Source organism: Hoplias malabaricus, chromosome 7, assembly GCF_029633855.1.
Source record: "Hoplias malabaricus isolate fHopMal1 chromosome 7, fHopMal1.hap1, whole genome shotgun sequence".
NCBI lineage: Eukaryota > Metazoa > Chordata > Actinopteri > Characiformes > Erythrinidae > Hoplias > Hoplias malabaricus.
In genome coordinates this window covers 7,822,969-7,845,745 of record NC_089806.1, presented here as the reverse complement: position 1 = coordinate 7,845,745, position 22,777 = coordinate 7,822,969, and the positions used below count along the sequence as shown (strand labels likewise).

The window sequence follows — 22,777 nt, the reverse complement described above, 5'->3', positions numbered from 1 at the left end:
TACTGTGATGGTCCCTTTAAACATGGAACAACGGGACCCTGAACTGGATGAGCAGTGACAGACAATGAATGAATGAATGAATAAACTTATAAAGCTCCGTTCCTTCCCAAGAAGTGAGCTCATCAGCAAGTCCCCAGATGAAATACACCTACGTTCTTAGTCTTTAGCACTTTTTGATTCATTCAGATGTAGAATTGCTTGTGGGTAAGTGCTGCTTTAAAAAGTCAGAGCATTTTACACTCATCAGTTTCCTGTTGGAGGCGAATAGTTTTACAACACAGTATGAAGTTTACTTCTTTACGTTTGCTTCAACTATGAATAAATATAGCTAACAAGCACTTAGCAATTAGCACAACATCCAGTAAACTCTGACTGAACTGTGTGGATTTGTTTTTTTATGTAATAACTATTTCACCCACTCACATTTAGCAAGTAGGGAATTCTCCACCAGGGGGTGCTATTAACACTCAAATAGCATTCGGTGCATCATCACTGCTGTACAGTACACATTGCATGAATTCTACTCTGTGTGCAGACGACACTTTTGCCAAGTTCATAGACAACCATATTTTGACTGATGAGTTACATTCAAAGCTAAGAGTGAATTGTGCTTTTTTGGGCAAAACACTGGAACGCTTTAACGAAGTGGAAGGAATGCCGTGGATATTCACTAGCTACTTGATTGAAAGGCAGGGAGGGAAATAAAGCATAATGCCGTTCATCTCCAGTGTCAGAAAGATCAGTGCGATCTCCTTGTCCACAAAGATCAATAGGGTTTTTGTTGACCTGCTCTTGATGGACTCTCTGTGGTCAGTGCATTAGATGGTCGGTATCGATCAGGTTAATCTGTGTTAGACTGCAGAGAGGCTGGAGGACACTTCAGTACTGCAGGGTTTGATCGTGTCTGACATGGATTCCCAGCACAGTACAGGATTGTAGAGCACTCAGAAGAAATGGAGCGATGAAATGCTTGGTGTACTTCACAGTACTTTGCCTAAATTAGTAACGGATACAGAGTGAATTTCCAAAATGATTTTATCTGAAAATAATGAAGAAGAAGCAGTAAAATCAAGTGTACATTATTTTCTACCCATTAAAATGCTTGCCAGATGGAGTATAATGGACAAAAGTAAATGGGTAAAAGTATGTGGTAGGCTCAGAAACCACATGGAAGGTGATTAAACCTAAAAACAATTGGAAACGTATATGGAAATGTTGGAAGTAACATTCCTGCCTTGCACTCGGCAGACTGAGGTTGAATTCCCAGGTTGGTTAGGTTCACCACACTGTTAAGTGTCCTTGGGCAAGACTCCTAACGCTACATTAGCCTAGCATGATTAAACAAGTACCTTAGCTCCTACCAAATGCCAAAAATATAACAGTCAGTTTAGAGGTGGGCATTTACAAAGTTCAGATGCCTAACGGAATAATGCCCATAATTTGTCATTGAACCCAAATACAGTGTTTGCTTTGATGGGTTTGAATAAAGTCTGCAAGGCTAGCGTTGCTAACAAAAGGTGGACATCAGATGTCATCATCCAAACTCTAATGATTTCTGCTAAAATACCTCAGCAAAACCTCTGTCAAATCACATCCAGGTCTTAATTAAAGTCTTAAATATAAGATAATGTGGTTTTGGACATGGTCTGACTCACTGTGAACTATAAAACGAACTGAGCGTCACCGCTAGGAGCAGCAATTTCAGTCCCCAGCAGAGCTGCTGTACACAAGACTGGTGTAAATAAGAGGACTGATCTCAGAGCAGTTTCCTTTGTATTCATGATGATCCCTGCCACTCAAACTGATCTGCTCTCCTACTCCAGAAGTGCTGCAGTAAATACGTTGTGAGAGAGTTGTCGGGTGTCAGTTCTTGATGTGGTTTATTAATACACTGAGTTTTGTCTAAAAAGTGATTAGCATAGCATTCAGCTAAGCAGGGAGTGTATATACTGTGCACATGGACTCCTCTGTGAGACCTTTACTAAGACCTTGATGTGGTTTAATGGAAGTATTAGCAATATTAGCTTTGCAGCATTGGATCTTAATTTATTCATTCACTTACTTTAAGCACTTCGTCCGGTTCAGGGTTGCAGGTCCTAACTGGAACCATTGGGCAAAAGGCAGGAGCACACTGTGGACAGAGCAGCAGTCCCATCACAGGGCATCACACATTCACACATTAACTAGCACACAGCTATGGACAGTTTCATACTCTCTCTCTCTCTCTCTCACGTGGAAAAACGCACCGAACAAGGCAGGGATTTGACCCAGAAACATGAAGATGTGTGACAGCGACACATTTGTCTAATCAACATCATTGATTCTGGAGCTTTACATTTTATTTTAGACCAGAATTATCCAGAAAGTATGACATCGTTTTAGGGCCACGGCATTGAAAAAATAATAAATAACAATAAGATTTGGAGAATAAAGTCAGAATTCTGAGAATAATCTTGGAATAATTCTGAGAACAAGTCAGAATATTTAGATAAACACTGTTTGGGATATTATTGATTATAATATGTAGACAGACAGTGTTCTCCCTGTGTCTGCGTGGGTTTCCTCTGGGTGACTGTCTGTGAGGAGTGTGGTGTGTTCTCCCTGTGTCTGCGTGGGTTTCCTCAGAGTGACTGTCTGTGAGGAGTGTGGTGTGTTCTTCCTGTGTCTGCGTGGGTTTCCTCTGGGTGACTGTCTGTGAGGAGTGTGGTGTGTTCTCCCTGTGTCTGCGTGGGTTTCCTCCGGGTGACTGTCTGTGAGGAGTGTGGTGTGTTCTTCCTGTGTCTGCGTGGGTTTCCTCCGGGTGACTGTCTGTGAGGAGTGTGGTATGTTCTCCCTGTGTCTGCATGGGTTTTCTCGGAGTGACTGTCTGTGACGAATGTGGTGTGTTCTCTCTGTGTCTGCGTGGGTTTCCTCCGGGTGACTGTCTGTGAGGAGTGTGGTATGTTCTCCCTGTGTCTGCGTGGGTTTTCTCCAGGTGCTCTGGTTTACTCCTACAGTCCAAAAAAACACACGTTGGTAGGTGAATTGGGGACTCAAAAGTGTCCGTAGGTGTGAGTGTGTGAGTGAATGTGTGAGTGTGTGTTGCCCTGTGAAGGACTGGCGCCCCCTCCAGGGTGTATTCCCGCCTTGTGCCCAATGATTCCAGGTAGGCTCTGGACCCACCGCGACCCTGAACTGGATAAGTGTTACAGACAATGAATGAATGAATGAATGTACACAGACAGACTCATAGTACGACTTCAGCTTCACACTGCATTCCTCAGTTACACCTCAGTGTCTGCTCCATTAAATGTGCAGCGAATTATTCTGGGATTATTCTCAGAATGCTGACTTTAATCTCTGAACCCCCCCCCCCCCCCACCTCAGTGCCATAGCCCTAAAACTGTGTTGTAAGAAAGAGAAGAATAGAGAGGTGCAGATCTCATATTCTGTTCTGAGTAGTGTACTGTAGTTTATTAGCTATTATTTGGGGATGATTTGTTCTGAAATAATGATCCTAGAGGAAACGTTTGTCTCTGCTCTTCTAGTTGATAAGTAGATTTTACTCGTCCTGTGTCCTGTTTCCTTTCCTCAAAGTAAATGTTCTGTGCATTTACCAGTTTTCTTCACTAATGCTTTAATCCATGTTTATCTGTAACAGTTTCTTACTGTCATTTCTTTTTGTTGTCTTCCTTCTCTCTCTCTCTCCTTTCTTTACATCTCCACCTCTGTCTTTTTCTTTGTAATAATCTTTTTTTTATTCTCCTCATCTATTTCTGCCTCTCCCCTCCTCCACCTTCACCTTCTTTCTCTCCTTTTCCTGCCCCTCTCTCTGTCGATTTCTTTTTGCTCTCTCTCTCTTCCTGTTCCCCTCTGCTTTCTGCTTCCCTCTCTCTCTCCTCCCTCTCCTTTTCTTTCTCTCTTTCTCAGTGTCATCAAGATCAGTGCATTCAGAGCACTAAATTCGTTTTGCAGGCTGCCACCACTCCTCTGCTGCATGCTCAGCCGGTTCTTCTGGGTGGGGGTCCCATCCTGCAGCCCAAACCTTCAGTGCCAGGCCCCTGTTCAGGCCTGGGTCCCAGCCAGCCCTCCCTGCCCTCCTCCATCCCGGGCCTGAGCTGTGGCGGGGAGGTCCTGGCTCTACACGACTCAGAGAGCCACTGTCATCATCACATTCACCACCAGCACTTCATCAGCCCCGAGGAGACGCCGTGTGCGGCCCACCTGGGACACCACGTACCCCTATACGACCCGGCCAGTCAGGACTCGCTACACGAGGACTCTGTCCGAGGCCTGGTCAAGCTCAGCTCGGTCTGAGCACCACTGCTGAAGAGCTGTAAAGGAAAAACGGACAAGTCCCTTAAAGCCGCATGATGCCAGGTCAGGCCAGAAGCCATACAATTGCTTAGGGGTTCACGATATATCAACAGCCGATATTATCAGCCAATAAACGGAAGAATCAACACAGGAAATATATCAACAGCCAGTAAATTTGCCCCAACAGACATGCACTTCAGACAGAATAAATGAGGGGGAGTTAGTGACATCACAGCTCCAGGGGCCTGGAGGTTGTGGGTTCGATTCCCACTCCGGGTGACTGTCTGTGAGGAGTGTGGTGTGTTCTCCCTGTGTCTGCGTGGGTTTCCTCCGGGTGACTGTCTGTGAGGAGTGTGGTGTGTTCTCCCCGTGTCTGCGTGGGTTTCCTCCGGGTGACTGTCTGTGAGGAGTGTGGTGTGTTCTCCCTGTGTCTGAGTGAGTTTCCTCTGGGTGACTGTCTGTGAGGAGTGTGGTGTGTTCTCCCTGTGTCTGCGTGGGTTTCCTCCGGGTGACTGTCTGTGAGGAGTGTGGTGTGTTCTCCCCGTGTCTGCGTGGGTTTCCTCCGGGTGACTGTCTGTGAGGAGTGTGGTGTGTTCTCTCTGTGTCTGCGTGGGTTTCCTCTGGGTGACTGTCTGTGAGGAGTGTGGTGTGTTCTCTCTGTGTCTGCGTGGGTTTCCTCCGGGTGACTGTCTGTGAGGAGTGTGGTGTGTTCTCTTTGTGTCTGCGTGGGTTTCCTCCGGGTGACTGTCTGTGAGGAGTGTGGTGTGTTCTCTCTGTGTCTGCGTGGGTTTCCTCCGGGTGACTGTCTGTGAGGAGTGTGGTGTGTTCTCCCTGTGTCTGCGTGGGTTTCCTCCGGGTGACTGTCTGTGAGGAGTGTGGTGTGTTCTCTCTGTGTCTGCGTGGGTTTCCTCCGGGTGACTGTCTGTGAGGAGTGTGGTGTGTTCTCCCTGTGTCTGCGTGGGTTTCCTCCGGGTGCTCCGGTTTGAAAATGACTGGACGGTGGCTTTAAAGCTCAAATATGATAAAAAAATGAGGTTCATTTGGAGGAGAATTTATATTAAAAACACTAAATACACAGATGATGGTGACAACTGGAGGTGGTCATTTGATTCCTCCGTTAAAATTTGGTGTTTGAAAATGAAATTAGGATTTTCTTTTGCCAAAGAGTGAGTGCATACTTAAAAAAAAAAAACAAATGCGGCCTTTTCACAATACTACAAAAGAAAATTGTGAATCCAAAGTCAATGCTGGTGAATTGATATTTATGTGATGATGCATCACAATGTATTAATAACTTGGTATCGGCCACAGCGAGGTATTCGTTATCGGCGCGTGGAATTTAATATCGATGCACCCCTGCATTTTCCCCTCACAGTCCTATGATGGTGAGCTTCATCTCCAATGATGGGTCACTTTAGGCCCTGACACCCCCCAGAACTAGGACCAAAGGCAGTCTTCCAGCTCTTGTGTTGGTAAACACGTCCCAAGCCTCAAAGTGGACGCTGCGATGAAGGACCAAACAATGCGCTCTCTTTAAAATCAGCCCACAGACACGATCAAAGAACTCTGTTCCCAGCGAGAAGGACATTGCTGTGTCATTGTGCAACTGAGTCATTCTTCATTTAAAAATATATCTGTGAGCTCACGAGGCTCGGAGACCGGACCACCATCAGGCCCCTGGGCACACAGCCCGAGACTGTCACAAGACCGTGGACAGAAGACTTTTAAAATAGAGACCGCTGAATCAAACGCAATCTCACTGCCTTTTGATATCTCCAGGGATCTGCTGACAATGTGCCAGTGGTCCTTATCAGTGGTTATGAAATATGCTGTGGTCATATTGCATCAGATTTTTCAGTGTTTCTTTCCATTTTTCGAAATGTTGAAATCAGGTGCCGACACATTTATGGTGGTGTGATTATGTGCCAAAATACAAGTTCACTGACTTACTGTTGTAGAAGTGATCTCTTGTCAATAAATTCACATCTTTGTATGGAAATGAAATCTGTTCTTTCACAAAAACGCTGTAAATTCGATCCAGGAATTCCCCAAGGGAATGTTTTGTTAAGTTAAGGGAAAATATTATGGAAAAAAAGAGTAAATGTTTAGTGCATATGCACATTAATGTGGGGATCTGGAGCCCTCCAACCCAAAAACTGTGATACAGTTTTTTGAGGACCTGTGTTTAGAGCACTGAGTAAAAATGGAGAAAAAAAAGAGAACAGAGCGAAAACGGCTCAAAACCAGAGCTACTGCTGTGCACTCGGGGTCGGGGTGAACAACAAGCGGCTCATTATCAATTAAAGGAACAGGGCGGGACAGGGCTGTTTGGATGGGGAGAACGCTGTTGTAGGGTTTGATCTTTGTGGTATTTTGACTAAAGCAGGTCACAGCTGTTTGATTAAGATCCAGAACTGTTGTTGATCTTTAAGGAAATTCAAATACCATTAAGACTCATGTGGGTCTGGATGACTTTTCCAGAGGAGCATTGTTAAGTCGTACCTGAGATACTACACTAAATTTAAAAATAATTAGATAAAATGATGGCAGTTTCTAGCTATAAAACAGAATGGGTTCACACATGGGGGCGGCACGGTGCCGCAGCAGGTAGTGTCTGTCTGACTCCGGGTGACTGTCTGTGAGGAGTGTGGTGTGTTCTCCCTGTGTCTGCGTGGGTTTCCTCCGGGTGACTGTCTGTGAGGAGTGTGGTGTGTTCTCCCTGTGTCTGCGTGGGTTTCCTCCGGGTGACTGTCTGTGAGGAGTGTGGTGTGTTCTCCCTGTGACTGCGTGGGTTTCCTCCAGGTGACTGTGAGGAGTGTGGTGTGTTCTCCCTGTGACTGCGTGGGTTTCCTCCAGGTGACTGTCTGTGAGGAGTGTGGTGTGTTCTTGTGTCTGCGTGGGTTTCCTCCGGGTGACTGTCTGTGAGGAGTGTGTTGTGTTCTCCCTGTGACTGCGTGGGTTTCCTCCAGGTGACTGTGAGGAGTGTGTTGTGTTCTCTCTGTGTCTGCGTGGGTTTTCTCCCACAGTCCAAAAAACACACGTTGGTAGGTGGATTGGCGACTCAAAAGTGTTCATAGGTGTGAGTGTGTGAGTGAATGTGTGAGTGTGTGTTGCCCTGTGAAGGACTGGCGCCCCCTCCAGGGTGTATTCCTGCCTTGCGCCCAATGATTCCAGGTAGGCTCTGGACCCACCGCGACCCTGAATTGGATAAGGGTTACAGATAATGGAAGGGTTCACACATTGTTGAAACATGAACAGTCTTACAGTTCTGTTAACTCACACACCTCTGGGAGAGTGCCATAAAAAACACAGGAGACAGAAACAATATATATTTTGTAATTTATTTAGAGGTATGAAAATAACAGGTTATTATAGAAAAGAAACATTGAGATATGAAACCAACATTTTAACATGTATTACTATGATCTTGATCTCTGATGGGGGGAGAAAAGCATGGCGCTTCACGACCTAAAGCCAAATCAGGAATCACTGGTTCTGTTTTTGTAGTGCAGCACTTTAAACTGCACTCGGGAACAGAACTGTAATCTCCAACCTGAATTTATTTGGTTAATTATGTTCTGTAAACCTTCAAACAACTGAAATAACACCTTACTGTCGGAGCATGAACGGAGCAACTCTGTCACATCTCCCATGTTTAATTCCTGCAAAATTCTATTACTGAGCTGTGATCCTGCAGGAGCATAACATTAGCTCAAAGCTTTCGGAAACTCGGGTATCAGTGTTATTCTTAATGAACTTTGTGTAATAACGTCCTGTAAGAGAAATCAAAATGCTTCTTTAATGTGATATAAGAGTAAAGCGATACATTAATTCATTCGTTATTTATAACCTCTTATCCAGTTCAGGGTCACGGTGGGTCCGGAGCCTACCCAGAATCACTGGGCGCAAGTCAGGAACACACCCTGTAGGGGGCGCCAGTGTTTCACGGGGCTGTGGAGCTGTGTGACTGTGATGCTACCTGCTGTGCCACTGTGGGTGAGAAATAATGTAAATGGGACATGGCTATCCTGATTTCATTGTGTGATGAAAAGCAGATATTTCAAAATAGCGACGTTATTGGTTAATGTCATTTTTCATAGCACACAGGCTCTCACTGAAATAACCACAGATTTTTACAGGAAGAGAAAGTCACTACATTTTGACTAAATATTTTTGAAGAAGGGAGAATTTAATATTTTAAATGATACATAATTCTACTTAATATGAATTATGACCATTACCAACACTGTGGACAATTCTGGCTGAGTATGTTCCTTTAAAATAGATTCTTATTCCTCACCACCCTCAAAGAATTTGTTTACACTGTAGTGACTGAATTATGCAGGGAATGGTACAAAATGTGACAGAATTACCCTTTAATTCACATGTTCAGCCAAAGGTTTACATTGAGAAGAGTTGATAGACTGCAGACCGCTGAAAACTTGCATAGAATCAAGCTGTGTTCCCTGAAATTCTTTACTTTTACAGCTCCGTGGGCATTTCTGAAGATACTTAAAAGCTTTGAGTGCAACATTCTGACATTATAAGGTGCTTCGCTCCTTGAAAAATTCAATTAACAGACTTTTCTCTGTAATTCAAAAGGTAGTTAAGCCAAAAGATTAAAAGAAAAAAAAAAACACAAACAGGCTTCAAAATGGCGGCTAGTTCCAATGTTAGCTATGCTAATGTAGCTTGGATCTAGTTGTAGCTACGCTAATATAGCTCTACATGTAACAAACAGTGTAAGAAACCAAGTAACTAAGTCTTAACTAACTGTAACTAAGCAACACTCAACAGGCCAGTCAACTTTATGATTTTGGAACAATGATAGCACAGTTTTAGATGCTAATTTGGGCCTTAAATTCTGTTGATTGTTAGCTACATTAGCCTCATAGCGTACACATTTCAGAACACCACACATGACGGCTGATTTACTTTTTGCTAAACTGCTGCTTGCTGGCTTTTTGTGAGGAATGCGACATCAGAAATAAGGTAGGTATGCTTTTCTTTCTGATATATTTTCACCTTCACCTGCTTCCCCTTCGTTTACTTTACTTCCAAAATGGCCAAACTCCAACTTTTCAACATTAGTGCAGTAAGTGGCAAACGAATCCACGCTCTTGGTAAAAGACTTGGTATTTGGTTTTAATGATGGGAAATGCCAAACTCTACCCCCATGATGATTTCTGTGTCTCACACAATCTGAAATGTGTCTGTGATGTCTGGAGACAGCGGGGCTAAATGTCAGGTTCAGGCCCAGTTCTCTCCAGACACCACATCCTCCATCACTTCCCAAACCCCTGTACGTGCTTTGCTTGGTTTGTGGGTTCATCTGCTTTGCTAATGATAAGTTTTCTTCCTTGGATTATTAAATCTAACTCAATTTAATTATGTTCTGTTAAACTGTATCATTCACATTCATTCAATCTGAAGTCATGTATTATAAAGAACAGTGCAAATGTCAGAGACCACATTTTATTTCCAGTCATAACAGCCATTAGGTACTGTTCATTTTTTGTAGATTTTGTAGTAGAGGAGGAAAGAAAGGATAAAGCACGTGTAGTGGACAGAAAAAGATATTAAAGACTTCTATCAAAACTCCCTGAAATACCATACAACTATCATTGCCACACGGCTCCAGGGACCTGGAGGTTGTGGGTTCGAGTCCCGCTCCGGGTGACTGTCTGTGAGGAGTGTGGTGTGTTCTCCCTGTGTCTGCGTGAGTTTCCTCCCACAGTCCAAAAACTCACGTTGGTAGGTGGATTGGTGACTCAAAAAATGTTCGTAGGTGTGTGTGTGTGTCACCCTCTGAAGGACTGGCGCCCCCTCCAGGTTGTATTCCTGCCTTGCGCCCAATGATTCCAGGTAGGCTCTGGATCCACCGCGACCCTGAACTGGATAAGGGTTACAGATAATGAATGAATGAATATCTCTGTACATAAAATTTTCAAAGATTTCATCTTTGAGGCAGAAGAGAGTTTCTGTCCATCTTTTCGTTCTGTGAAAGCTCATCATTATGAAGAAGACACAAAAGAAAAAAAATTGCAAATCAAATGAGAAATTGGTGGAGTTTTCTGAACAAAGAACTAATCGTGCTTGACCCCACACCTCAACAGCACGAAATGTGTTGGGGATTATTTGAACCATATCGAATCAATGTTTAAGACTGTACTTCAGAGGTGTGGAAAAATAAATTCAGAAGAGAATGAAGGCCTTACTATAGTTGCCTGTTATAGAAGTTGACCTCGAGGGCAGGTTTGACTGAGAATCAAATAAATGAAGAATGGTCTCAGATATTTGCACAGTATAGTACTGAGTTTATTTATTTTATATATGTAAATATAAATAAAGAGAGAGAGCGCAATAGCACTCCTTGTGGAGCAGTCACTATATGCAATTACTAACACTGAGTGAGTGAGTGAAAGGTTTAATTATACACCTGTTCCTAGAAGTGTTTTGCATCTAAAAGTAAGAGCAGACTAAAAAATATTGCTCATCTCACTGTAACTGGGAGAACTGAACAGGAGTTTAAAGTTATAGGCTTTAGCAGCTGTGGCTTACGATTAAAACAATTTCTCGATTAACGGGACAAATTTGAAATCTAATGCTTCATCCAGTTAAGGGAAGAAACGGGGGGAGAACACCTAATTCTACAAGATTAGAAATATAATACTTATTGCCAGTCGAGTAACTATTAAACAAACCCACATTTCAAAACAAATCGAAAAAGAACCTCAACTATGAGGCTTTATTTTCCTATTAGAGCTGAAGGTGCTGAAGTGGTTATGTAGTGAAATGCAGTGGAATTAGCTCAAATAAAACTGCCCCTGCTGCTGCTTATACTCTTATTGGGTACGCAGTGCAGCATAATCTGAGAAGGCAAAAAAAATGCTCTGAAGATAGACTGTAGATTCCACTCAGCTCAGGGTCGAAACCTGCTGCACACTCATTGTCCACTTGATTAAACCTACTTAACAAAGAGGAGCACTTAGTAGTTCTTTCATTTAAGATGGTAGTCCAAATTATTTTCTGGAATGTAACACCATTCATCAGTGGTCAGGACTCCTGCGTGAGCTGAGAGGGTTTTATTACCTCAATAGTGAATTATAGGTGTTATAACAGGGGATGGGCTTTCGGAATTATACTGATAACTGTGTATCCATAAAGGGAAATGGATTAATAATTGGTTAACCATGGAGAGAAAGCAGGGCGGCACAGTGGCGCAGCAGGAGGTGTCGCAGTCACACAGCTCCAGGGACCTAGAGGTTGTGGGTTTGAGTCCTGCTCCGGGTGACTGTCTGTGAGGAGTGTGGTGTGTTCTCTCTGTGTCTGCGTGGGTTTCCTCTGGGTGACTGTCTGTGAGGAGTGTGGTGTGTTCTCCCTGTGTCGGCGTGGGTTTCCTCCGGGTGCTCCGGTTTCCTGCCACAGTCCAAAAACACACGTTGGCGACTCCAAAGTATCCGTAGGTGTGAGTGTGTTAGTGAATGTGTGTGTGTTGCCCTGTGAAGGACTCTCGCCCCCTCCAGGGTGTATTCCCACCTTGCGCCCAATGATTCCAGGTAGGCTCTGGACCCACCGTGACTCTGAACTGGATAAGGATTACAAATAATGAATGAATGGAGAGAAAGCAACCTATATCTTAAGCAGTTAACCACATCCCCAGCCCTGAGCAGTGATGAACTGGGTAAAAGTGGTGCAGAGGAAGAGAGGGACTACGATCCTGAATTGAACTACTAAGTGAAACTTAATGCTAAGAGGACCTGATTATGGACAGTAAGTGTAGATACAAACTCGTTTTAGTTTTAATCACAAGATCTTAGCAGGAAGCCTCTGGATTCACCAGGAACCCTGAGCACCCGGCTTCTCCAGGGTTTTGTAAAACTGAGCTAAAACTGAGTCTAAAGCTTTTAGCCTTGCTCTATGGTGTATGCTGCAGTAGTTTAATGAGCTCACTAGGCTGGACCTGGTCACCACATTTTAACATCCAGCAGCTGCAGATCACCCAGAATCTCCAACTCGTCCACACGCTTCAGGTCCTGCATGCGGTGTTTATAACTGAACTGATGACGGCCGTTCACTGCCACTTTAAACTGCTGCGCCTCACACAGGATGATCATCTGGAACACAGCAGGAGAAATGGATGATTTTAGGATTAAATCTCTGTCAGAACAAAGCAGAGTAACTCCTCATAACAGTTATGCATTTTCTACTAGTTCTAGTACAAAACTAAAGGAGCACACTTTAGGAAACATGTAGGTACTGGTTACTGTTACTGTCTTTGCACCAGAGCAGATCTGATACCTCAAAGTATTCCCCGGGTACAAAGGGAAACGCGTCCAGTCTGTGCTCCTCCGAACCCCAGCACTCGGACAAATATGAGTTACGAACAAAAACTCCAGCTTTTAGGCGAGGATTCAGGTGCAGAGCTAAGTCCTCAGAATTCCCAATGCGCAGATTAACAGTGAAACTGTGGACACAAACACAGTGACAGCTAAACAACAACAAAAAAGTGATTACAATTACTTTAATTAATGATATCAAGAAAGTAGGGCTCTCTAACATTGTCTTTGTTTGGACACCCCTTATTAAATGTCATGTTTTGTTGATTTCCGAAGAGGATAGATGTCAGAATTACTGTACAGTGAACACACTTTAACACACAGGGAGCGCATTTTAATAAACATTCATTCATTGTCTGTAACCCTTATCCAGTTCAGGGTCGCAGTGGGTCCAGAGCCTACCTGGAATCATTGGGCACAAGGCGGGAACACACCCTGGAGGGGGCGCTAGTCCTTCACAGGGCAACACACACACGAACACTTTTTTTTTTTTTGAGTTGCCAATCCACCTACCAACGTGTGTTTTTGGACTGTGGGAGGAAACCCAGGACACAGGGAGAACACACCACACTCCTCACAGACAGTCACCCGGAGGAAACCCACGCAGACACAGGGAGAACACACCACACTCCTCACAGACAGTCACCCGGAGGAAACCCACGCAGACACAGAGAGAACACACCACACTCCTCACAGACAGTCACCCGGAGGAAACCCACGCAGACACAGGGAGAACACACCACACTCCTCACAGACAGTCACCCGGAGGAAACCCACGCAGACACAGGGAGAACACACCACACTCCTCACAGACAGTCACCCGGAGGAAACCCACGCAGACACAGAGAGAACACACCACACTCCTCACAGACAGTCACCCGGAGGAAACCCACGCAGACACAGGGAGAACACACCACACTCCTCACAGACAGTCACCCGGAGGAAACCCACGCAGACACAGGGAGAACACACCACACTCCTCACAGACAGTCACCCGGAGGAAACCCACGCAGACACAGAGAGAACACACCACACTCCTCACAGACAGTCACCCGGAGGAAACCCACGCAGACACAGGGAGAACACACCACACTCCTCACAGACAGTCACCCGGAGGAAACCCACGCAGACACAGGGAGAACACACCACACTCCTCACAGACAGTCACCCGGAGGAAACCCACGCAGACACAGGGAGAACACACCACACTCCTCACAGACAGTCACCCGGAGGAAACCCACGCAGACACAGAGAGAACACACCACACTCCTCACAGACAGTCACCCGGAGGAAACCCACGCAGACACAGAGAGAACACACCACACTCCTCACAGACAGTCACCCGGAGGAAACCCACGCAGACACAGGGAGAACGCACCACACTCCTCACAGACAGTCACCCAGAGGAAACCCACGCAGACACAGGGAGAACACACCACACTCCTCACAGACAGTCACCCAGAGGAAAACCACACAGACACAGAGAGAACACACCACACTCCTCACAGACAGTCACCCGGAGGAAACCCACGCAGACACAGGGAGAACACACCACACTCCTCACAGACAGTCACCCGGAGGAAACCCACGCAGACACAGAGAGAACGCACCACACTCCTCACAGACAGTCACCCAGAGGAAACCCACGCAGACACAGGGAGAACGCACCACACTCCTCACAGACAGTCACCCAGAGGAAACCCACGCAGACACAGGGAGAACACACCACACTCCTCACAGACAGTCACCCAGAGGAAAACCACACAGACACAGAGAGAACACACCACACTCCTCACAGACAGTCACCCGGAGGAAACCCACGCAGACACAGGGAGAACACACCACACTCCTCACAGACAGTCACCCGGAGGAAACCCACGCAGACACAGAGAGAACACACCACACTCCTCACAGACAGTCACCCGGAGGAAACCCACACAGACACAGGGAGAACACACCACACTCCTCACAGACAGTCACCTGGAGGAAACCCACACAGACACAGGGAGAACACACCACACTCCTCACAGACAGTCACCCGGAGGAAATCACTACTTGCTGCACCACCGTGCTGCCCCGTTTTAATAAACAATTACTGTTTATTTGCTGATTACATACTGGAAGGCAATAAACTGCTAAATTATTACCCTTCCAAACTTAATATAAAACAAAATAATCATTTTAGTAAATAAACGTCCATTAATCACTGCAGGAAAAAAAACATATTTCAAATGTATTTCCTGTAGAGGATGTATAATTAATTTTTTAACAACATATATTGTTTAACCAGGGGTGTCCAAACAATTACATATGACTGTGTATGTCTATCTTCTGTCATTACATGGAAAATGCATAAAAACCTGGCTAAAAGATAATGGAAGTTTTTAACTGGCAACACGCCATAATGAATCTCACATCATTATTAATGGCTATAGCAAAAGTTGTTTGTGTATTTTAGTAATACAGGAGGTCCTCTGGTTACGTCAGTCTCCAGTTACGATGTTTCGTGGTTACGACACATCTCCCATTTACTGTATAAAGCCTTGTTTCGACGTAAGTGGTTTTGCATCGTAAACGTCGTAACGTGAACTTCGTGTGTGGTGTGCGCGGCGCGGCGGAAGAATACACGGTTACGCGGCTCGGGACCGAGGAGGATAGGTGTTAGGATAGGATAAGTGCTTACAGTATGTTATTTACGTACAGTATGTACGTATGTTCCGACTTACACCGAAAATCGGTTTACGACGCGACGTAGGAACGGATCAACGTCGTAAGTCGAGGACCCCCTGAATTGTATAATCATTACACTTTTATTAACATTCTACCTGTGTGAAAAGGGACTGACTTGACCTTTGACTGTAATGGTGTGTCCTGGACTCAAACCTTCCGTGAGCTTTCTCCTAAAAGGAAGACTCTACAAACACACACACACACACACACACACAATAAGCTGTAATAGTCTTGATGAAATATGCTCTCTATTCCCTCATTTGATTGCAGTCACAACTAAAATCAGGTTTACGTTAGGTGTCTAGGCCTCAGCTCACAGTGGGGAAAAGCCAAAAAGAGACAAGAAAATGAATAAATAACATCAAATAACATAAAAAACAAGTTATGAATAAACTACATAAAGGTAAAAATGCTCTCACCATATCTCCAGATTCTGAAAGCAAGGCCTAGATGTCAGAGAAGAGCATAAGGAACATATAAATGTTGATCTCGTTTCAGAATTGAAAAGAAATAGAAGAAGAATGTGCACAAATGTTAAATAAATAAAGAAATAACACATAAAACAGGACCAGTTCCACTCACACTGGCTTTGGTGTTTGAAAGCGTCACAGCAGCTGGAGACACATCTGAACTCTGAGAAAAGACAAGACAAAAATGTTCACACACTCCTCCTCCATATTTCTCTCAATTAAATTAGTCTAAAATCAGAGAGGCTGTTGTTTCCGTTTAATTTATATTTACCTCGACTGTTGTAAATCATGTTTACTTCTTTGAATGCAACCTAAACCTTGTGCCCCTAAAAACTAAGCAAAACTGTGTTAAGGGTCGTGGTGGGTCTGAAGCCCACCCGGAATCATTGGGCGCAAGGCAGGAGCACACCTTGGAGGAGGCACCAGTCCTTTACAGGGTGACACACATTCACTCACACCTACGGACACTTTTAACTCACCAATCCACCTACCAACGTATGTTTTTGGAGTGTGGGAGGAAACCGGAGCACCCGGAGGAAACCCACGCAGACACAGAGAGAACACACCACACTCCTCACAGACAGTCACCCGGAGGAAACCCACACAGACACAGGGAGAACACACCACACTCCTCACAGACAGTCACCCGGAGGAAACCCACGCAGACACAGAGAGAACACACCACACTCCTCACAGACAGTCACCCGGAGGAAACCTACGCAGACACAGGGAGAACACACCACACTCCTCACAGACAGTCACCCGGAGGAAACCCACGCAGACACAGGGAGAACACACCACACTCCTCACAGACAGTCACCCGGAGGAAACCCACGCAGACACAGGGAGAACACACCACACTCCTCACAGACAGTCACCCGGAGGAAACCCACGCAGACACAGGGAGAACACACCACACTCCTCACAGACAGTCACCCGAAGGAAACCCACACAGACACAGAGAGAACACGCCACACTCCTCACAGACAGTCACCCGAAGGAAACCCACACAGACACAGGGAGAACACACCACACTCCTCACAGACAGTCACCCGAAGGAAACCCACACAGACACAGAGAGAACACGCCACACTCCTCACAGACAGTCACCCGAAGGAAACCCACGCGGACACAGGGAGAACACACCACACTCCTCACAGACAGTCACCCGGAGGAAACCCACGCAGACACAGAGAGAACACGCCACACTCCTCACAGACAGTCACCCGAAGGAAACCCACGCGGACACAGAGAGAACACACCACACTCCTCACAGACAGTCACCCGGAGGAAACCCACACAGACACAGAGAGAACACGCCACACTCCTCACAGACAGTCACCCGAAGGAAACCCACGCGGACTCAGAGAGAACACACCACACTCCTCACAGACAGTCACCCGGAGGAAACCCACACAGACACAGAGAGAACACGCCACACTCCTCACAGACAGTCACCCGGAGGAAACCCATGCAGACACAGGGAGAACACACCACACTCCTCACAGACAGTCACCCGGAGGAAACCCACGCAGACACAGGGAGAACACACCACACTCCTCACAGACAGTCACCCAGAGGAAACCCACGTGGACACAGGGAGAACACACCACACTCCTCACAGACAGTCACCCGAAGGAAACCCACGCGGACACAGAGAGAACACACCACACTCCTCACAGACAGTCACCCGGAGGAAACCCACACAGACACAGAGAGAACACGCCACACTCCTCACAGACAGTCACCCGAAGGAAACCCACGCGGACTCAGAGAGAACACGCCACACTCCTCACAGACAGTCACCCGGAGGAAACCCACACAGACACAGAGAGAACACGCCACACTCCTCACAGACAGTCACCCGGAGGAAACCCATGCAGACACAGGGAGAACACACCACACTCCTCACAGACAGTCACCCGGAGGAAACCCACGCAGACACAGGGAGAACACACCACACTCCTCACAGACAGTCACCCAGAGGAAACCCACGTGGACACAGGGAGAACACACCACACTCCTCACAGACAGTCACCCGAAGGAAACCCACGCGGACACAGAGAGAACACACCACACTCCTCACAGACAGTCACCCGGAGGAAACCCACACAGACACAGAGAGAACATGCCACACTCCTCACAGACAGTCACCCAAAGGAAACCCACGCGGACACAGGGAGAACACGCCACACTCCTCACAGACAGTCACCCGGAGGAAACCCACACAGACACAGGGAGAACACACCACACTCCTCACAGACAGTCACCCGAAGCGCGACTCTAACCCACAACCTCCAGGTCCCTGGAGCTGTGACTGAAACACTACCTGCTGCTCCGTCGTGCATATTCATATGTTCAGTTTGTATTTTACAGCTTAACAGTATATTCCTTACATTTCTTAAAATCCCTGAATATTATTTGATTCGCATTTGAGCAGTTTGAAGTACACTTTAAACAAAACATAATTAGGAACATGTTTAATATAGTTTTGAACATTTTACTAATACCACAAATCTGACTGATGAATGTGTGTATTACTAAACACTAAATATCCTACTACACCGTGTTTCTGTGTGCACTGACTTTGAATGTTCAGAGAAAGAAAGGAAGTGCATTTAAGAAGCGAGTACTTTTCCCGCCCTTTTGGGAAATATAATTAAGTTTTTAACATTTAGTGTGAGTTATATGCAGATGACGTGGGGAACTCACTGTGCTGGGAATAAAGCCAATGGCCTGGATCTGAACCTTCCCTGATATTCCCAGTGTGTCCACCTTGCCCAGGTCTACTCTGTGTTTGTACTCCAGCACATGTGCACCATTTACTGCCACCTGCAGGTAAAACGGAAACCGAGCACAATAAAATACTGAAAAAGTGATTACACTTATAAACGTTTCATATAAAACCTGACATGTTCATTTACTTTTGACCTCCACCAGGTTCATGGAGGGGTTGGTGTGGATAATAAAGACAATGGTTTCCCAGAAAAGATTTCTGCTATAGGTCAGTAATACCGCTTTGTATCATTTTTATTTATTTATTTTATTAAATATTAACCATCCCCACCTTGTACACATCTTTTTCCACCAGCACGATGAGCTCGAAGCCCGCTCCTTTTCCGAAGGGCATCTGGTAGTGGATCTCCTCTCGGCCCCACTGCTCCTGCTGCAGCGTGTTACACACGATGTGGGACTTTTTAAAGCGGGGGTTAAAGTGGAAGGCCACGTCTGCTCTGGGTTTAGAGCTGCTGCCACACATGAAGTCCACCTGAAACCTGCAACACACAAGGGTTCTTGAACGTCCATGTTACATCTGACATTGTTTTATCATCAGTGTAAAAATTTAATATCTCTTCTACGAAACAGAAACATTATACGAAGTAAACAGAAAGATTCATTCATTATCTGTAACCCTTATCCAATTCAGGGTCACGGTGGGTCCAGAGCCTACCTGGAATCATTGGGCACAAGGCAGGAATACACCCTGGAGGGGGCGCCAGTCCTTCACAGGGCAACACAGACACACACACTAACACCTACGGACACTTTTGAGTCGCCAATCCACCTACCAACGTGTGTTTTTGGACTGTGGGGGGAAACCGGAGCACCTGGAGGAAACCCATGCAGACACAGGGAGAACACACCACACTCCTCACAGACAGTCACCTGGAGGAAACCCATGCAGACACAGGGAGAACACACCACACTCCTCACAGACAGTCACCCGGAGGAAACCCACGCAGACACAGAGAGAACACACCACACTCCTCACAGAAAAGAACAACACTTACCTATCTGCATCACTGGGCACAGAGCCCTGAATGAGAACCATTTCCCCAGGTTGGAGTCCCCCCAGGATGGTTGCAGCGAGGGGAATGGTCTGAGAAACAAGATTCATCTCGTTATTTTCTATGATCAACTTTCATTTATTCTTCCATTAGGAATATTAGTGAAAATAATAATAATGGAACAATTAATTCACAAAAGCTTTCCTAAACATACGGCAGAGTTTAGGATTCCCTTGCCCCAGTCTCATCACTGGTTGCTGATAATAGTCAAGTCCATAAGAAGAAACACTGGATAAACAGGTATCCAAAACTATCTCAGGCACCTAACGAGAAAAATCAGGGTTTCCCCATTCATCCATCATTCATTCTTAAACTATATTCATCTATATTCCTAATCAGGATCATGGTGAGTCCTGAGCTTAGCCTGAAACACACCCCGGACAGAGCACCAGTCCACCTTAAGACATCACACAATCACCTAGTCACTCACACCTGTAGACAGTACTACGCCCAATACACCTACAAACCTGTGTTTTTGGACTGTGGGAGGAAACCTACGCCGACAAGGCAAGAACCCACCAAATTGAAACAAGGGTTAAACCCAGCACACCGTGACCCTTGACCTCTCCCCCCTCCAAACCACCCTGGGGCTTTGCAGTGGGCTGGACATACGAAGCCTTTTTGGTCAAGCTTGACTTTGGCCTTAAAGGAACACTCCGTAATAGGTTCACATTAAAAACACAGCTTCCAATCTTTGTCATGGTCCACTGACCTGCAATAGGGAAAAAACAGGGCCTCTGCCATTTCTCTGCACTGTAGAAACTGCATTATGTAACTTTTTGAGGAGGGTCCCTCCCCACAGTGGTTTCAGTACAGTGCTCTAAAAATGAGCCACACAAGATGGAGCCCCAGGAACAGAAAAAAAAATGACCTATTGTTCCTTTAATTCTCAGGCAACTGTTAATGTCCTAAAAAGAAAGTGCAGGCCAAAAATAGTTTCATTTATATTTACTGTATGAGTCACAGCTTTAGCTAATGATTAAGACTTTCTCTTGAACCTGAGTTCCACCTTAAACGGAGCTGCGCCTACATTCCCATGAGTAGCCAACTTCAGCCTTAATATTCCAGACCTGTAGTGATATACATTTACACAGTATGAATCTGTACAGAACCGACTCTAAATTTACACATACTCCATGGTTCAAGCGAAAAACTGTGGAGTTCACTAACATTATCAACAAAAAAAAATACAAGAGTAACAACCCTGAACTAACACGAGATGACGTATTATAGCTAATGAACCTTTCATAATAAACAAGATAAGAGTATTTATATCTCTCACCGGGTTCAGTACAGTTTGCTTCGGGGTTTTCACCGACATGTCGACGCGATTAATCCAAAAAGCTCCTTTATATGTGCGCCCTGTACAAAAATAATGTTTGTTATCTATAAATGCACTGTTTTCTCTGCACAAAAATAACTACTGATTCCCTTGACAGTTTTCACCTTCCGTGTGGGTGAACACACCTCTGTTTTGCTGAAGTGACCAATCGCATGATAGAGTTTCGGTGACGTCTCGGGTCGCGTTCAAGAGTCAATGTTTCTCAATGTTTTTCACTGGCCTTTTACTTTCCTCAGCGATGAACGACTCCGAATGTTATGGCGTCGACTCTGAACTCTCGACTCCTGCAGATGGATACGACGGAATCGATTCCGCGATTCCAAATACGTTTAACCAAAAGTTTCATTCATTCATTCATTATCTGTAACCCTTATCCAGTTCAGGGTCGCGGTGGGTCCAGAGCCTACCTGGAATCATTGGGCGCAAGGCAGGAATACACCCTGGAGGGGGCGCCAGTCCTTCACAGGGCAACACACACACATTCACTCACACCTACGGACACATTTGAGTCGCCAATGGACCTACCAACGTGTGTTTTTGGACTGTGGGAGGAAACTAGAGCACCCGGAGGAAACCCACGCAGACACAGGGAGAACACACCACACTCCTCACAGACAGTCACCCGGAGCGGGAATCGAACCCACAACCTCCAGGCCCCTGGAGCTGTGTGACTGTGACACTACCTTTAACCAAATTTTCTTTACATTAATTGATAGATAGATGGATATTTTATTGATCCCGAAATAACTATTGCAACAAAATCTAGTTTTTAAGGACCCACTTTGTTTGAACATTGTCTAGCTGGGTTCAAGGTAGGCTTGGACTCAGGGTCCTTAGTGGGATACAGATTAAAACTGTACTAGGCTCCATGTTCTGCGCCCTTTATCGACCCTGTCCGGCATCCATGTGTGAGTCCAAAATTTAACCTGTGGGCAACACCTGTTGGTACCCAATTGGATGAGTGTGTTGGCTTGTAATACTCTCTGTTTTGAATGAAACAACACCAGAACCATAGAAAAAATGGTAGAGACAAGATTAAACGTCTTTAAACATGGTATACCCACTTTTTACTGCTGGTTGATATCACGTCTAAATTCAGTGCGGGCTGAAGTATTCACTCGTACACTGGTGTCGACTCCCGGCGTTTCGATGTGTGAATCATTCTCGAAGTGTCGATACCGACTCCCAGACGCGTTGGTGTCAAGGTATCGATTCTTTGGAAGTCGATTCCTCAAAACTGTCTGGACACGACTCCCAAAAAAAGCATCTTCGGTTTTTTTTTTTTTTGTTATGAATTTCGATTATAACTTCCATTATCAGAAAAATACAACGTGCGTTTCCAGTGATCATTGGTTGTTACTGTTTTTAAAAATTCAATCACTTCCATAATATACATTTGCATTTTAGAATAGAGCTCTGTAGTTAATTTATTTACAGGCATTTTCTTGGTGAATAATCACTCGCTGTTTACTTTATTGTTGATATTTTAGGTAATTTAAATAGTATATGCTATTAAAAGGCAAACAGGACCAAGTACGACATTTATTAAACCAGTGTTTACGGTGCAGGAGTTGTTTTCTTATTCTAATAGTCCCCTCCACCTTAAATGGTGCCGCTTAAACAGTGCGGCATTTACTATCGGCACGTTCATCTCTGCGCCATTTAAGGTGGACTGGAAAATTGTAATAAAGAGCCAACTTTTTCCTTGTCCAAAAATAGTCTCTAGTTCTAAAAAAGATTTTTTTAAATCTA

At 45.2% G+C, this 22,777-nt stretch overlaps 2 protein-coding genes and 1 long non-coding RNA gene across 12 annotated transcripts in view; 2 read left to right on the top strand and 1 right to left on the bottom strand.

Moving 5' to 3' along the window:
• The window catches only part of zdhhc14 (zinc finger DHHC-type palmitoyltransferase 14), a 35,417-nt gene extending 30,633 nt beyond the window's left edge, over positions 1 to 4,784 (top strand). For 6 of the 7 annotated variants that reach the window (XM_066677071.1, XM_066677070.1, XM_066677073.1 and 3 more), the window contains exon 10: positions 3,910 to 4,784. In XM_066677071.1, coding sequence (XP_066533168.1) covers positions 3,910 to 4,296 — 387 coding nt within the window. In that variant the 3' untranslated portion in view covers positions 4,297 to 4,784. The remainder of the gene's footprint in view (positions 1 to 3,909) is intronic. The other variant, XM_066677075.1, reaches the window with a different exon arrangement.
• A 2,864-nt stretch (positions 4,785 to 7,648) lies between these two features.
• lgals8a (galectin 8a) lies at positions 7,649 to 22,589 on the bottom strand. 4 transcript variants are annotated; one of them, XM_066676671.1, is made up of 10 exons: positions 22,090 to 22,589; positions 20,966 to 21,045; positions 19,627 to 19,715; positions 18,903 to 19,110; positions 18,548 to 18,667; positions 15,948 to 15,998; positions 15,785 to 15,811; positions 15,461 to 15,549; positions 12,598 to 12,763; positions 7,649 to 12,413 (listed from the first exon to the last, which is right to left on the bottom strand). In XM_066676671.1, exons 2-10 carry the CDS (start codon positions 21,002 to 21,004, stop codon positions 12,264 to 12,266), a joined length of 939 nt encoding a protein of 312 aa, XP_066532768.1. In that variant the 5' UTR covers positions 21,005 to 21,045; positions 22,090 to 22,589; the 3' UTR covers positions 7,649 to 12,263. The 4 variants fall into 4 exon arrangements, with proteins under 4 accessions (XP_066532768.1, XP_066532769.1, XP_066532770.1 ...); XM_066676672.1 differs by lacking the exon at positions 22,090 to 22,589 and having other exon boundaries at positions 7,649 to 10,190; positions 12,250 to 12,413; positions 20,966 to 21,123; XM_066676673.1 differs by lacking the exon at positions 20,966 to 21,045.
• On the top strand, positions 18,557 to 19,064 carry LOC136701893 (uncharacterized). Its single transcript, XR_010803875.1, has 3 exons — positions 18,557 to 18,673; positions 18,776 to 18,839; positions 18,927 to 19,064. It is a non-coding gene; the product is annotated as an uncharacterized lncRNA (long non-coding RNA).
• Positions 22,590 to 22,777: the final 188 nt, after the last annotated feature.

Bases quoted from the DNA above. Each gene is read 5' to 3' on its own strand.
- lgals8a (XM_066676671.1), bottom strand. From the start codon at position 21,004: ATGTCGGTGAAAACCCCGAAGCAAACTGTACTGAACCCG. The intron at 15,999-18,547 runs GTGAGTTCCCCA...GTCTTTTCTCAG, and splicing joins TTGGCTTTATTCCCAGCACA to AGTTCAGATGTGTCTCCAGC. The intron at 12,764-15,460 runs GTAGAATGTTAA...TTGTGTCCACAG, and splicing joins GTCAGTCCCTTTTCACACAG to TTTCACTGTTAATCTGCGCA.